The 17,075-nt window shown below is 48.3% G+C and overlaps 1 protein-coding gene across 4 annotated transcripts in view; it reads right to left on the reverse strand.

The window, feature by feature from the left end:
* Positions 1-652: 652 nt before the first annotated feature.
* Positions 653-17,075, reverse strand: part of ARID5A (AT-rich interaction domain 5A) — a 32,671-nt gene continuing 16,248 nt past the window's right edge. For all 4 annotated transcript variants that reach the window (XM_077305971.1, XM_077305973.1, XM_077305974.1 and 1 more), the window contains exons 3-7: positions 9,693-9,882; positions 8,312-8,364; positions 4,612-4,709; positions 3,262-3,424; positions 653-2,466 (exon numbers count right to left, since the gene is read on the reverse strand). In XM_077305971.1, coding sequence (XP_077162086.1) covers positions 937-2,466; positions 3,262-3,424; positions 4,612-4,709; positions 8,312-8,364; positions 9,693-9,882 — 2,034 coding nt within the window. In that variant the 3' untranslated portion in view covers positions 653-936. The remainder of the gene's footprint in view (positions 2,467-3,261; positions 3,425-4,611; positions 4,710-8,311; positions 8,365-9,692; positions 9,883-17,075) is intronic.

Genomic DNA, 17,075 nt, shown 5'->3' on the forward strand with positions numbered 1-17,075 from the left:
CTCTTTACGTGACCCTGGAGAGCCACTGCCTGTCTGAGGAGGCTGCACTGACCTCAGTCGACCAATGAATTGATTCCGTATAAGTCAGCTTCACGTGTATGTTATCCATGAGCTAACACCCACCTGTCTAGAGTTAAGGCTCTCCCACAAGCTTGCAACTTCTCTGTACACACAAAGCTGCCAAACAGAGTCTGGCCACTGACCTGTCAAAATCAGTACTGTCTTCTCTGGCCTTCAGCAGCTCTCCAGAGTCTCAGTTAGGGATCTTTTACATTGCCTATTATCTAATCCAGGGGTAGTCAAACTGCGGCCCTCCAGATGTCCATGGACTACAATTCCCAGGCGCCCCTGCCAGCATTCGCTGGCAGGGGCTCCTGGGAATTGTAGTCCATGGACATCTGGAGGGCCGCAGTTTGACTACCCCTGATCTAATCCTTTTAACTGAAGATACCAGAGACTGAAAATGGGATTGTCTGCATGCAAGCAGATGCTGCCACTGAGTCACAGCCACGCCCTAAGAAATGAGGCCATGCCCTCTGCCCCTGCAATCTAAACTGCTACCTTGAGGACTAGTCATTTCGCCAAGCAGCATGTGCTATTCCTAAAAAGGGACAAAACAAACTGAAATGGAACCGGATCCAGTGTCACCACAGATGATTAAAAAAAGATCTCTTTTTATATTTGTTCCATACTGGGTTATTTTTTTTTTAACACAATATAGTTCTAAGCCATTTGCATACCATACCAGATACAAATATGGGTCAAAGTCTACGAGTTTTTTTTAAAAAATAGTACATGGTCCTGACAGTAGCATCTTGCCATTATTTCTCCAAGCGGAATAGGACAGTCAGACGGCTGAAATGCAGCACAGCTGCAGTTCAAGAGTTATTGTGTGCCTCGACCGAGATCTTGTGAAAAAGAGTCTCTCCTGACATCTTACAGCTTGGTGTTTCGGTGGTAGGAGGGTATGTGGGGGGAAGCGTATGCGGGCTGACTGTGCCATGTGGAAACGGGATACAGCCTGTGGCGTAGCGTGCTGTCGTACGATGTGGGGTAGTGGACGAGACTCGTACCCAGTGGCTGGCAGAGGTCCGAAGGCTGGACAGAAGCAGTTAATAATGGAGTTGGAAAGGCGGGGATGATGAATGGGCTGACTGACAGCGAGGGGATCAGCGAGGGCCCCTTTAAATGATCCCCTGTGCTGCTGAAGTTCATGGGCAGCCTCAACATTGTCCCTTTATACATGTCCTGAAGCTGAGGCACAGGGGCTGCTGGGAAAACGGAACTCGACACAGCCGCCTTGGGCTTAGCCACCCCCTGCTGGCCACTTGGGGGAGTGCTGCGCTCCAGCCCACTGTCGGATTCTGTTTCCTTGACAAAAGGGGAGACCACCTTCAGCTTCTTCCCATGAAGAAAGCCTTCATCCTCCAAATTTCTTTTGTTCTTCTGAGCAGAGCTGCCTAACTGGCTTGGAGAAACAGGGTGTCCTCCATTCTTAGGAGCCTGTGGACTGACTTTGGCCAGGTTGACAAAAGGGGGAACCCAAGAGGCCTTGGCATTCAGAAAGTGGCCGGGTGAAGAGCCTCTCTTACCACTGGGGCTGCGCACATGAAGAGCCAAGGGTTGCTGGACATCCCCTCTCCAGGCAGTAGGGGGCTGACTCGGTTTCCTACGGAGATCTTCGGGTTGGTCTTCCATGTCTTCCTGCCCTTTCTGAGACACATTGCTCGATGACAAGTCTTTCCCAGGCGGCTGATAGACAGAAGAAGCCTCTGTGAAATCCTTGAAGCCAGGGTAATACTCTACTGGTCCTCGAAGTGGGTGGCAACTTATAGGTTTCAAGACATCACTTCGATATGTGTGGAAATATCCAGTGAAGACAGGAGGAGCGGGTGAGGGATGGACCCCAGCATTTCCATCTTCTGCTTTCTGGGGCACCTGGTTGTCCTTGAGGTTTGGAGATGCCTTCGACGTGCCTTCATTTGCTTTTGAGGCACAAGGAGAACAAGCAGGGCGACTGGAGCTATCCACATCCGGCACAGGGCTCTGCACTTCTTTGTGAGGATGACTGATCAACAGATTCTTAGGGCTGGCTTCTGGCTCTGAGCCCAGGACGTCTCTGCTTCTGGCCTTCTTATACTCTGGGCAGTGACTGAGGTGCTTCTCGTGGCAATACAAGGATTCAGCCTTGCTCACCTGAGCCAACAGCTTCTTTTTGGCCAAGGGAGACATGATGCCATGGTTGCCTTTGAAGTAGAAGCTGGAGAACAGCCGCTGGTAGGCCTCGGAGCAGCAGCTGTCCCTGCAGTTGCAATGGCAGCCCTCGGGGGGCTGGCCCTCCAAGGGCTCCCTGCCATTTGCCAGGGGGAGAAACCCCTCGGTTTGTCCTGTGGGTTGATTCTGCTCAACGCCATTGGTAGATTTGGGGACAGAGACGACATCAGCCTTCAGCTTCTCTGGCGGAACCTGCAACCAAAGACAATTTTCTAGGTGAATGGAGATTTGGTGATAGGAGCACATGAACTTGAAGGAAAACAGAAAGGTAACAGGAGTCTTAAAGAACTGCTTCCACTCAGGTGGGAAAAGTCAGTTTTCTCATTCTGTAAGGTTCACCTTAGGCATTTAGAGGCAAGGGCCTTCTATCCTAAAAAAACTGCACCAAATATATCTGGATTTTACACTGAGAAAACCTGATTTTCACACCCCATATCATCAAGTATCTCTGCTGTGATCTTCTTATGCTTGTGAGAGTCATGGGAAGGAGAGCCAGGGGCTTGAAACACGGCCTCCCAACCAATGGAAGTGTTCTTCATTCTCAGAGCTCAGCAGGCATTTCCCACCCACTTCATGCAAAGCCATTGGGCCCCTAGATGATTGTAGGTGAATGATTACACATCTCAGGAAGCACAATCTGCACCCAGCACCGCATTCCATAGAACAATTGTGCCCAGATGCCCCAGCTTCCAGTCTGTCTTTGTCTAGGGATGGCCCTCCCAATTCTACCTCTCATCTCCACCTTTCCCAGTTGGGACCTTGTGCCACCACTATTTCTCAGCTTCTTGTCCTGGATCTTCACAAGCCACCTTTCCCCCCCAAAAAGTGTGCTGATAGCCAAAAGTAGAATTAGCTGCTACCACCAAATGCACAGAATACAGGATAGCACCCAGGGCTGCCGGGCTTGGAATGGGACTGCCTGACCCAACAAGCTCTGTAATAGCACCTGAGATTCGCTCAGTGGAATTTCCAAACATATAGCCTTACCTGGTCCCTACTCTTCTCCTTCTTGGTTCTCTTTTTCTCCACAGCACTGTTCCCTTTGTCCGCCTTGGGCTCCTTGGAAATCTTGTACTGTTTCCGAGGCTTGACAGGCGGCAAGGGTTTGTCATCTTCACCTTTCAGATGCCGCACGTACGGGAGGACCAGCCTGCAAAGAAGATGCAGAATCCTTGAGATAAAAAGTTGTACGCCAGACACCAGCTATGACCTTCCTCACTGACTGCAGCACCAGGATGCCCCAATCCCAAATGACAGGCCTGCTTGCTGGAAAAAATACCCGTGTGGAATTGCACATAGAATCTGCCCTCTGCTGCAGAGGGCAACAGCCTTTTTCAACCTTTTGCCTGTGGAGGAGCCCCTGTAATAATTTTTCAGGCTTCAAGGAACCCCAGAGGTGGTGTCAGCTAGCCATGTCTCCCGCTCATGCCCTCTGGAAATGACAGGTCACCGGAAGTGACATTACCACCTGCGTTAACAGGCAGGCTCAAGGAGGACTGAGGAGGGAGAGAGGAGGTGGTTTAAAGGAGGAGTTGGTATCTAGACTCTACCACCACCTGGGTGCAGTAACCCAAGAGAACTCACTCACGCTTTGGAGTGGGGGAAGGAGAATGATGGAAGTAGCTAGTTCTCTAGTTTGTGGTCGAGTTCATTAAGGCAAGAAGTAAAGGCTGTGGACCCCCTCTAAAGTTCTTGCAGACCCCCGGGGGTCCACGGACCCCTGGTTGGGAATCCCTGCCTTGGAATCTTAGCAGTCAATTCTAAAGTCTCTTGTCCTCAAGGTGGTGAAGGAGGAAGGGCCTCAGTGGCACAGAATCTGTGTTGCACGCAGAAGGTCCCTGGTTCTGTCCCAAGCATTTCTCCTGAAAGAATCAAGTAACAGTTGCTGTGGAAGACATCTATCTGAGGCCGTGATGAGCTGCAGCCGGTTTCTAATTTTAACCATGGAAGGGAGAGACTGGAGTTTGAGAGCCTGTGCAGTGTAGGGAACTCAAGTCTTGGACTAGGATCTGGGAGACCCAGGTTCAAATCTCCACTCTGGCATGAAAGTTCACTAGTGACTTTGGGCCAGGCACTCTTTCTCAGCCTAACCAACCTCCCAGAGTTGTTGCCGTGAGAATAAAAAATGGAGACAGGGAGAATGCTGTTGAAAGCTGCCTTAAGTCTCCACTCGGGAGAAAAATGGGGCGCAACTACCTCAAATAAATAAATAAAACAGACTTGCTTGTGTGATAGCACGGATTGTGACTACACACCAACCATCAGGTCGCTGTCTTCCCTGTTAAAGCAACATCTGTTCCCTCTCAGGCAGGCATGAGCCAGGACAGAGCCCCATACCTCTCATAGTGTCTCCGAGTGCAGGTGGCTGCGCTGGTGCTCCCGGGGCTGCCCCCCAACATGTCATACACATTCTTCCAAAGACGTCTTCCTGTGACCTGCAACCAAAACAAGTTGGGAGAGATTACCATGAGGAGAGGGGGAACTGTGTATAAAAACAAAGGTAACCCCAGGATAATTTGAGAAGGCATTTCCTCAATGGAAAGATACTCTGGATTATATCACTGTGTGCAGAATGTACGCTCAATTTGGTGCCCCTATTACCCTGCTGTCGTTTCACTGTTCTCTGCTGAGGGAGTGCCATATTCTTAAATTACAGCCACACTCTGTGCTATGTCCACTCGCTGACAATACGAATACATATATATCAAAACAGGAGAGGGGTGAGAAGAGAGGAGCACATTGAACCCCAATGCTCCATCCCAATGCTCACTCCATTTTGCAAGCAACAGTCCTTTGATCCTGTGAAAACTGCAAACTACTTCCCCCCCCCCCCCGAGGCTGAAATGAGAAACGGGGGAAGTAGACTGCAACATTCACAGTATGAAGTGATTAACTGGATAAACACCTGTGTCTTGCCATGCCTTTCCTTCCCTATGGAGAGCACTGTGTGGGCATCATGTCACTCATCTCCCTAACTGGACGCTGCTACTCAGAATATGCTAAGCCAGACACCCAGCAGCTAACACACTGTGGATGGACACCCAGCTCTGGTGATCGAAGTAAATTTAGGTCACTGCGTTTCCACTGTTAGAGTTGGCAGGAGCTTTGCTGACTTGGAACCAAGTTCCTCAGGAACCGTTTGCAAAAAGGCTGCAATGTTACACCTGCCTTGAGCAGCTCCATTCTCCCTGCAATACGCTAGGAAGCCGGCTCTTTAAATAACCCCCTGATTGTTTCAGGGCTGAGGGCATTGCCCAAAGGAGTCAACTCAGGAAATTGGTTCCAGCAAGCTCGTTTCTGAGCAGGCCAGAGCCTGGCAGAGAGGCCTGTAAACAACATGGTTTTTATTCAGAGTTGCTGAAAATGCCATATTTGCAATCCTTATTTGATAAGGTGCCATGGGATTCTTTGCCCTTTTGCCTGCAGTAGCCTAAAGCTAGTTTCCCCCCATGATACCTGACTCAGCCACTGCTGTCCTGGCTTTCAGAAAACTTCCCTTTTTCTTTTTCCCAGGCTGGCCTCTCTACTCTCCCAGCCCTGCCCTGCATTTCACACAGGTATGGCACCTGTGAGTTCCCTCAAACCTCCATATGCATAAAAACAGGTGGACAGAGAAAATGAAGAAGAAGAATTGGGGTTTTTGTGTCCCACAGCTTACAATTGTCTACCCTTCCTCTCCCTACAACAGGCACCCTGTGAGGAAGGTGAGGCTGAGAGAGCTCTGAGAGAACTGTGACTAGCCCAATGTCACCCAGATGGCTGCAGGGAGAGGAGGAAGGGGAATCAAGCCCAGTCCTCTAGATTAGAAGCTGCTGCTCTTACCTACTGTAGTGGGCCCCCCTCAGTGGCAGTCTTTAAGCAGCAGCTGGACAGATAATGATCATGGATGTTTTAGGCTTCTCCTGCATTGAGCAGGGGGTTGGACTAGATGGCCTGCATAACTCTGTCTAACTCTGTTTCTAAGCTGGCTCTCACATGAGGAGCACATGAGCTGAGCCCAGAGCCAAGCATGAGAGCCAGGGAGACATCTCTTTCATCAATGGATAAACCCTTCATTCTGCTGAATCTCCCAGGGATGAGAACAAGCCAAAGGAAGGGCCAGGGTGAAGGGCTCCTGCCAAGGGCGATAAACAACTAGGTGCCAAAGGAGAACCAGCCACCATTCACGAGGGTTAGGTCTGTCAGTGCAGCTGCCCACTGTTAAAACTGGCTGCCAGCACTGAAGCCGGCAGACCAGTGGGTGTGACCTGGCTGCTAAGTGTGTCAAGTAGAACGTCTCAGAATGAACCCCTCCTTGAGCCAGGTGGCCTTGGGCAAGGCAGCCTCGACCCTCTTCTGTCCCCTTCTGCAGTAGGGGGGAGAACAACACTGGCCTACCTTTGCAGCAGGGGTAGTCAACCTGTGGTTCTCCAGATGTCCATGGACTACAATTCCCATGAGCCCCTGCAAACGTTTGCTGGCAGGGGCTCATGGGAATTGTAGTCCATAGACACCTGGAGGACCACAGGTTGACCACCCCTGCTTTGCAGAACAGTTAAAAGGGCTTCCCAGGTGAATGGACCCAGACCTGCACCACACGCAACCCACTGAGTCAAGCACAGCCAGGCAGCAAAAACAGAAAGCCTGAAAGAGAACTTGTCTGCCTACTTTCGGCAGGTCGGGCAGAATTCAGTCAGGTGTGTTTCAAAGGATATGGGACTACACTAGCCATGCTTAGCATGATCATTATTGGGGAATTGACTGGGAGACTTCAACACCCTGGAAGAAGTGGAGTCCACCAGGCAGTGAGGATGACAGACAGGGGAGAGGCCTACACCCACTGCTACTTTTGCTGTGACCTAACTCCAAGTCAAGAGCTCCTTTGGTTGCAAAACCCATGGGGCAGATTTTGTTGTTACTGGTTGTCAGCAGCCCTCCACTGGCGTGCCCCCCAGGAACGCTCCCAGTAAGTTAAAAAGCCAGTCTGCCCTGGGATTATGATCCTCGATAATTCTCAGCAAGTTCCTCTGGAAGACTGAAGCGCCACCCGATCTCCGACCAGGAAGTGCCTCAATGGGGTCCAGAGTCAGAGGGCAGCCTGGGCTGCTGAGTCATTCAAACTAGGATCTTATCATGGAAGAGGTTTCTGTCCACCTAAAGGCCTGAGTTGAGAAACTGGAACCCTGCCCCCCCCCCCAGTTGCTTTCCAGACCCACATTTTACAGAGATGATGGAGAAAGGCTTGAAGTCTTTTTATCTTGATTACTTCTGCAACTGTATACAATGCAGTTGTATACAGAGCATATCAAACCTCCCAAAGGTTTGTTAAGCACTGCAGCCAAGATAGGATTCTAGCCCATCAGAACATACATAACATGATAAGATGGAGCTTTTCCACCAGGCGTTTGGTCAGGGCTAGGGCTTGGAAGATCATTGGGCCCCCCTCTCCCTCCCTTCCCCAGATGTTTTCCATCTCAGACATTGCATCCTTCTTTGTATCTACAACACCCCCTGGTTGACCAAGGAAAACCTCTATCTTGGCAGTTTTGCTGCTGTTCTTATTTAATTTTTTTGTTGTTACATTGTTTGTGGGGGTTAATTCTGGGATTTTATTGTTTTAGATTATTGTATCTTTATTATGACTGTAAACTGCTGCGAGCCAGCCTGTTCGGGAGTGGTGGACAATAAATCATAACATAAATATAAATAAATCCTTACTGCTTCTATGAACATTTTCCAGTTTGAAAACCACTTCTAGTGCTTTCACATTGATTTTGCATATCGACTGCAATGCCCATGGGGCAGATTTTATCCTTACTCTGTAAAGTGCCACATTTCTATTGAAATCACCCCACTGCTCAGAGAAAAAGCTTTATTGTTCCCCTTTTTCTGATGGGAAACGCAGGCTGGAATGCATTCTAAGGATTATACCCCCAATATTTATTTGCTTTAAACAATCCATGCTGCCTTTCCACCTGAATCAGTTCCCCGAGGCGGCAAACATCAAGGCATTAAAACATAAACTATTATTTCTTATCTCTTTTTCCCCCCCTCTTACCAATTCATAGGCTCCAAGTTTTTCCACAACTTTGTAGATCTTGTACAGATTAACTGGGGAGAAAAGAACGAGAAAAATATCAGAGCAGCAAAACACAATGCAGACTGCTGGTCTCAGGCACGGTTCCATATATCAGGAGTAGCCATGGACATCTGGAGAGCCACCGTTTGGCCATCCCTCCCATATGTGACGCTATTCTATGGAACTGCAAAAATCCTGCAGAATATGGTGGTGGGTGCTGCACCCAGCTTCCTGAGAATTAAACTTTCAGTCAGGGATTCTAGTCCACCCAGTGGCACAAATAAGTATAACAATGCACAGGTGATGCTTGCTGAAAGATCCTGGCTGGGAAGCTGCAAAACAAGACTTCCAGTAGTTGGGGGTGACACATAGGTGCTAGTTCTTGTCCTTCGTCTTCCCCGGACTAGCAAACCAAGATTAATTATGAAGTATGGGAGAAGTGATGCACCCTGAGTAACCTTCATAATTAAAAATTCTAAAACTGGGTATTTCTTGGTGTGCAGTTTCTATGTTCTTTCTTTCATAAGCCCAGTGACAGACACAAATCTAGCCTAAGGTTTCTTGCAGCTGTGCACCCTGAGCCCTGCTGTATAGATGGTGCATGAAAGTGAGCACAGGCAATGAGAAATGCCAGCTATGTGTTCTGCAGAGCAGGGAGGAGTCCAGCTGTGCCAGCATTCAAGGTAGTCAGTCCAAACATTTGCTAAAAGCAATTAAGCAATGCAAGTATTCTTGTGAACCAGACCCAAGAGATCACAGGAGGACACAAGGGAGAAGACAGTCTTGCCAGTGTGTGCGCTCTATTGCCACGCCAGGGAATAACACTTCCTTCTCTCTCTCTCTCTCTCTCTCTCTCTCTCTCTCTCTCTGCCACATCCTTGCCTTTGAATTAACAAAACTGGCCAGTCTAGCCTTGTGTGGGGGCATGGCAGGGGGTGTACCAATTTGGGTGAGAGTGGCAGCATCATTCCCAAATGAAAAAGGGTGATGAGAAGAGATGGAACAATTGCAAAACTGGCAGGTGCACTGTTAAGAATAAAAAGGGCTTACAATGCGCCTAGCAATCACATCACAGACACTAGCCAATAGGTGCTTTTGATATGTGTCACTTCTATCCTCTGAAGAAGGGCAGGGTATAAATGCAATCAGTCAATCAATCAAATCCCCAATGTGGGGAGACACCTGTATAACATAATGCCTGCTAGGTCACACCAACCCAATTACTCAAAGGCAGTGATTGACTGAAAACAGGAATGCTAGCTTTAGGTAACATTCGTCTGTGTGTGTTACAAAAGGCAATCCAAAAGGTCAGGGACCAGGAAACAAGGAGCCCATCCCAGAAGGAAGACAAATGGCATACTCTGTTTGAAGCCGAGATGAGGCACCCTCTCAATTGGCGTGTGCCGCTCCTTCATGAACTTGTATAGGTTGACCAGGAAAGTTTGTTCTTCCTCTCTCTCATCACTTGGCATCTGCTCGTCTCCTGATTCTTCTGGGAGATTCTTTGGCTCCACCTTGGAAATATCAGCTGGCTTCATTGCTGGAGTTTCCTGGGGGAGAGGGAACAGAGTCACTAACCACCGTGACAAACTTGAGCAGTTACATCAGGGACATCATGGAAACCCATCGTTAGAACGGAACACACATCCCAGAAGACCGTGCATTTTTGTCCCGGAGCACAAAGAATTCCCACAAGATCATACCCCTGCCCCCCAAACTTAAGCAGAAAGGCAGACTTAAATCGGCTGCTGTAGCTTCCTTTCTCTCAGGGAACTGCTATTCTGCGCAGATTTCTCTTATCAGAAAATTCTCTGCCAGTTTACCAAACTGAAATTCCAAGAAGTCTTTAGGGGAAGCTATGATAGTTAAAGCAATAAAACAAGTTCAGGCTGTAGTTCTTCCCTGGAACAAGTAAAAATATGTAGAATTCTCAAGACTTCATTTAATCAGGGGGGGAGGGGGGGCTCTGAACCATTTTGGCACCTAAAATGGAAAATACAAATTGGAGTGTGCATGAATGTGCATAGTGTTGTGATAACACACACAGTTAAAGCCATCAATTCATAAGAAATCCCCTTTTTCACTGTAAGGCACCAAAAGTCAATTTTACACACCAAACTTATTATACTTCTATAGGTTAGAGCAGGGGTAGTCAAACTGCGGCCCTCCAGATGTCCATGGACTACAACTCCCAGGAGCTCCTGCCAGCGTTTGCTGGCAGGGGCTCCTGGGAATTGTAGTCCATGGACATCTGGAGGGCTGCAGTTTGACTACCCCTGGGTTAGAGCAACCTTTCTCATTTTTTTTACTGTTGAGAAACCCCTGAAACATTATTCAGGCTTCAAGAAACCCCCCGTAAGTGGTGCAATAGTGTAAAATACGGTTGGGAAGCAAAGGTGTGTACACGCCCACCCTTTCCACGCCCTCCAGGCCCATCAATGACAATTTTGGGAAGGGGTGGGCAAGTCGCCATGACCACATATGGTCATATCGCCGAATAAATGTTTAGCAAAAATATATTTTAAAAATTAGCTAACTCCCACCCATTCGAGAAACCTCTCCAGGGCCATCAAGAAAACCCAGGGTTTCATGAACCCCTGGTTGAAAAAGCCTTTATTAGAGCGCTAGCATCAATGTGATTGAGCATATGTACTACTTGCAACAACCAAAGAGAATTGTGCAGTCCTTTAACAGGGCTCATCCTTTTGCCACTGGGGGCAGCCATCTCAGTGCTAGTCTGGTGTCTGCCCACTAGGCAGCACTGCTCCAGCCACTGGCTGGGACTAGAAAAGTAATTTGAAGGTCCTCTGACTTCCATGGGGAGTCACTCTGCATCTGGAAGACAGCTTCAAAGGGCCAATCTTCAAGCCAATTTCTATTAAAAACACCAAAAAGAAAAAAAAAAGCCCTCCTCCTTATGGGACCAAAATCATTAGCTCTTGGAGGAACAGAAAACAGATGGGACGCTGCTTTGGTTTTGAACAGCTGCATTAAGCCGCAGAGCTCAAATCCGTGACCTGCAACCCCGGAGTCAATTAGCAAGGAGAGGGACTCTTGTTTACCAAGCAAGAGCTGTGCTGGTTGCTTAACAAATTCCAGCCACTGCCTCCTTCTTCCGCAACCTCCAGCACATCTGGACTCTTTTACCTCACTTAAAGGGACCATGCAGCTCAGTGGTCAGGCACACGGCTAGGCATGCAGAGGCAGAGCTGGGTTCAGTTCAGAAAATCTCCACTTAAAACGGAGGAAAGGCCTGAGGTCTCGGGGAAGCAGCTGACAGTCTAAGGGATCAGTACCCAGGAAGGGCTGGCCTGGGCATCAGACACTATCACACACAGGGTTGCCAGTTCTGGGATCGAAAATTCCTGAAGATAGAGCAGGGGTAGTCAAACTGTGGCCCTCCGGATGTCCATGGACTAGAATTCCCATGAGCCCCTGCCAGCATTCGCTGGCAGGGGCTCATGGGAATTGTAGTCCATGATCTGGAGGGCCACAGTTTGACTAGCCCCGAGATAGAGCCTCGGGAGGGACCTCAGCAGGTTACAATACCACAGAACCAACCCTGCAGAGCAGCCTTTTTCTCCAGGGGAACTGAGCAGACGTCTGGAGATCAGTCTGGGGAGATCTTCAGACGCCACCTAGAGGTCAGCAAGCCTAATAACACATCTTGTATGTCAGAATGAAATCAAGGCATTGGCAAGAACCTTGCACAGGTTCTTATCGTGCCCCACAAAGAGATACAAGGGCGGAAGGGGCTTAAGCAGGGCTTTTTCAAAGGGCATAAATCTGTACCAACCAAAGCAGAACTCGATGATCTGTGCCCACTGATGTATTGCAGCCATGCAAATAAAGCCACCTTAATTGCAGCTCACAAAAAGCACTGCTAGCTCAGAGTAAGTGAGCTTGCTGCAGGGTGCTTGTTTGGAGGAACCCGATCCAGCTAACAGGCACTTACTTTCCAGGCCGCCTACTAGTGATTCCACTCCTGTGTCCAGGCAAGTGGCTGGTTACAGCCTGGCTTTGTTCTGCACCATTTGTGCCTTTCTCTGGGCCCCAAAGAGATGGAGAAAGAGTCAAGCAGATAATGAGATGTGACTCCCCCAAAGCCCCCCCCCACTCTTCCACAAGCCCAAAATAATGACCTACTTCACAACAGTGCAGACTTCTGAGATGTCAAGTGCTCTGAGGTTGCCCCTGGATCGCAACCAGCCCTCACCACTTTCTAACCAGCCCTCAAGTGGACTATCAATTTGTTGGGAGCACTGGCTTGTCAGACTGGACCGCAGCAACGACCTGTGGGTGGATGCGTCTGAACAGGGCCATCAAGGGCAGCAGAGCAGAAGAAAAGAGACACCTCTGGGTGTCGACACATCTTTGAGACCTCTGGAGCCAGTTTGGTGTAGTGGTTAGAAGTGCAGACTTGAATTGTGTCCATGATGATGGGGGGCAGTTAATACCTCCACTTAACAGAAACACACACGAAAACAGCGATTAACACCATAATTACTTTTTTTGGGGGGGGGTCGATCTAGGAAATAGTGCAAGAGAAATTCTTTATGCTCCCCTGCCCCTGTGCTATGGCCCAGATCCACCCTCCACAAAGGCTATTTTTACTCATATCGAAGATCCAATAAGAGTTGTCTAGTTAATATATTGATTTTCATTGCCATCAAAGCCTCATCATCTGTTACTTTTAATATCCTGTTTTATTCACTGGAATTTTTTCCCCTTTTAATTACCTAAGGCAGCTTTTCTCAACTTTTTTTACCATTGAAAACCCCCTGAAACAACCTTCAGGCTTTGAGAAAACCCCAGAGGTAGCACAATTGTGCAGAATACTGTCGGGAAGTGTAGCTGTGTACATGCCTACCCAGGGCCCCTCCCCTTCCCACCCCCGTCCAGGCCCATCACTGGCCATTTTGGATGGGGGGGGGGAGCAGATTAACATGACCGTATATGGTCGTATCACCTGATAAATGTCTTAACAAATTAAAAAAAAACATATTAAAAATTAATCAATTCTCACCCAATCGGGAAACCCTTCCAGGGCCATCAAGAAACCCCAGGGTTTCAGGAAACCCTGGAGTTTCTTGATGGCCTTGGAAGGGATTCCCGATTGGGTTAGAAAGCCTAACCTAAGATAATAAACTAATATTTATCTATCCAGGAACTGCAGTACATAAACAAAAGCATGTGGATTTGCTTACTGCTCTTAATTTGTACCGGTTGCAGAATTTAGCTCAACTCAATGCAGAACAAAATCTTCCTTGGCACAGAAAAGTAATTATTTTTAGCCCAGAAGGCCTCAAAGCATGGTGTAGACATCGCCGTGGCTCTTCCTTTTGCATGCTGGCCCTTTCTGTTATATTCCGGCTCACATAGACATATGAAGTTACCCACTTGTGAGTCAGACCATGGGTCCACCAAACCTAGAAACGCCTGCTCCAATGGGCGGGAGGTCCCTGGGGGTTCAAGGCAGGAGTCCTTCACTGACAGCTGAGAGTCTTTCAACTAGAAATGCTGGGGGGGGGGGGAGGCTACTAATTGCACAACTTGTGCTTTACTGCTGAAATGCCTACACGGATTGAATTGCTTTGCTTTCTCCCTCCTCCCCCCCCCCCCCAGCTCGGCTGTTCAGCCCCATCAAGTGTTGTTTTGTGGTCGGAGGCAATTTATTAGCTCCTAAGAGTAACCAGCTTGTTCAGCTAAGAGAGAGAGAGAAAGAGAGAGAGAGACGCTGGGTTTATTATGTTTGGGGCTGGGAAGGAAGCCAAGTTGGTCAGAGTGCCGGAGATGTGTGAGAACACGAGAGGCTGTTTCCAGGAAAACAGAACAGCACAAATTCTCACTCTCACACCCCCTCCCTCCCTCTGCTAAAAACGCTTTGCGTTTGTTTGTTCTAAATTTTCCGGAGTTATAAAACTTGTTGCTATTTTTGGTCAAAGCAGCTGCTCGGCTCTCAGCGCTTCTGCTCCTTCCTATTCTTTTCTACTCACGATAGACGTGTTATTTTAGCTGCAGCGCTATTTATGGGACCGGTTTTCTTTTCCAACCAAGCTCATTCTAAAGTAGCAAAAGCGCCAGCCTGGCAGCGTTGGGTGTCCTCTTTTCAAGGTGTATCGGCTCCCCGTGGGGGGGGGGGGCATTGTTCATCCAGCTTCCATTCTTAGGAAAGCTAAATTCTGCAATTTGCAAAAGATTATGAAAATTAAGAACGGCTACATGTAGGCTGGAGGCAGATGATAGGGCGGTTTGTTTTCCAGAGACTGCTTGCCCATGGTATGTACTAGCACACCACTGTCACTTCTAGCTAAAAAGATATCGGAGGGTTTTGAAGTGTTTCTGATATCTGTTTCGCTACAGATGGATCAGTGGGACAAAAAGAAATGCATGTGTACCCCATCATTTTTTTTACTGCCTTTTTCTTTTCAAAATCACTATCTCCATCTTAACTTAGTTTTGCAAAAGAAGATGATACATTAGAGCAGGGGTAGTCAAACTGCGGCCCTCCAGATGTCCATGGACTACATTAGAGTTATAAGCAGAAGACAGAACGTCAAATCTAAGACCTGAAGTAGCGATGACAGCTGCCATGGATCTATCCAGGGCTGTCAAGACCATTTTACAGCAGAATTTAAGTATTTTAAATGTCCTGTACCAGGACCAGAAAAACTTTTCAAGTTCCAAAAGAACCACTGGGGGGCTGAAAGACAGATGATGGGGGGGGGGACCCCAAGAATCCTCTGGTGTAATGGCCTCCTCAGGTCTAGAGACTCCACGGTCCAGCTGAAGGAGGTGGGGAGGCAGCTGGGAAGAGAGGTGAGGTTAGGGACCTTGGCCGACAAAAGACTACCAAGCCTCCAGGAGAACTGCAAGGTGACATTCCTGGCCCAAAGGAAAGCCAGATGGAACTCTTCCCACCTGACTCAGTCAGAGCCACTTTCCCCCAGCTTAACCCTGCCAAAATGGTGCAGAAACCAGGACCTGGTCCTAATGAACTTGGAAAAAGACTCATGCAGGCAAAGCAGCCCGAGGTCCTAGGCGTGAGCAGGAGGAAGTGATGAGTAGCAAACAGGCCAAGCTACAGGGTAGCAGCTAGCTTAGACAACTGCCATTGTAAAAGTGCCAAGTAATTAAAGGACTGCCTATACATTTCTGGTGCGTGGACATGTCTTTGGCACTTTGGAAAGAAGATGGCACCTCCCATGGGGGGGTGGGGGTGGGAGAGATGAGGCCCCTGGCCCTAGGTGCTTCGGAGGATGTTATGGAGAATAAAATGGAGAGGAAGGGCACACTGACTACCTCAATCTGCCTGGAAGAAGGGTGGGATGCAGATGTCTTTCCAAAGCCACAAAGAATGAAAACATCATGTCCACCTTCTTGGGCTGGGATGTCCAGACTAGTTTTGTCTGGATGTGTGCCGAGACAGCTGGCCAGAAACAGACAAAATAATTTGGGAAGCACCCTAAGTTTGGGATTTGTGATGGTCAAGCTGATCCTGGTTCTTGTGCTGCCCCCCCCCCCACATCTATCCAAAGGAAACTTGTATTCTTTTATGAATACTGTTTTCAGATCATTGAGAAGGAGCACTGTGTGCAAAAAGAGGACAATCGCCACTGGAAAGGAAGCAGGAGCTCTGATCTGCAGGAGCTTTGTTCCAATGCAACCCAAATTTTATGCATGGGGGAGGGAAAAAGTGGTAGAAAGCAGGATTTTCCCCATTAATCTATTTCCCATGAGCAGCGCTAATTTCTTGGCAACTGAGAGTTCATTTCAGAAGTGCACACAAGTTTCTTCTCCGCGGTGCACAAAAACAATTTGTTTTCAGTTTCTTTTGCTTTTGAAATCATCACCTCTGGTCTGGAAATTTTGACACCTCCCCCCCCTCTCACACACACCCCTCAACAGTAAAATCCTCACTGCAAACACAGTGCTATCTACTTGTCTGGTGAGAGAATGTGTCAGAACCCGCCCACCCCAAATTCACTGATTCGCCTGCAATTCACTTCAACCTCTTGAGTCAAAATGTCCAAAAACAAAGTGAGTGAATTAGTGATTTTCCTTGGATCGTTAATCAGGTAAACAGTCCCCAAATGAAGGATCTTGTAACAGGGGCACAGGAACCTCAAACATTAAAATGGTCCAGTGCAGAACTGATGCTGACTTCACACATACCATAAATTTAGAAGCAGGAGCCGGGAAGGCCTGCATCTATATCAACGTAACCCCCACCCCTTTCCTATCCTTTGTTCATTTTAACCATTGCTCAGCACCATGCCAGTGCCAATGCTAAGCAAGCTGGTTGCTAACCTTAACCTTGGGTAATACAGAAAACCTTCTTAGCCTCATGCACGGTTGGCACTGGTGTACGATGTACTGCCCCTGGTTAAAGCCAATGGGGGAACAGGGAATGCTTACCTGAGTCTGGCTCCTGATTTGCAAATGACAGTTGTAAGAAGTCCACTTTACTGGACTATGCCTATCTTCTTAGATATGCAGCTTCTTTCAGCTTCTTACCTAATTGACCTCCAACTAATGGGTCACATCATAGGCAACAGGACCATTTTCTTTGGTCCCCCACCGCTTGTTCCTCAGGTCTTACCAAGAAAGAAACTGGGTGAAAGCAAGATGCAAAGGATGTGCAGGAAGAAAGTGAGGAGCAGAAATAGGCATTGGGGACAAGCCACCAGCAAGAGCAGCTCAACAAGGGATGCTGGGTTCCACCCAAGGCCACTTTTGGCTT

This window comes from Paroedura picta, chromosome 12, assembly GCF_049243985.1.
Source record: "Paroedura picta isolate Pp20150507F chromosome 12, Ppicta_v3.0, whole genome shotgun sequence".
NCBI lineage: Eukaryota > Metazoa > Chordata > Lepidosauria > Squamata > Gekkonidae > Paroedura > Paroedura picta.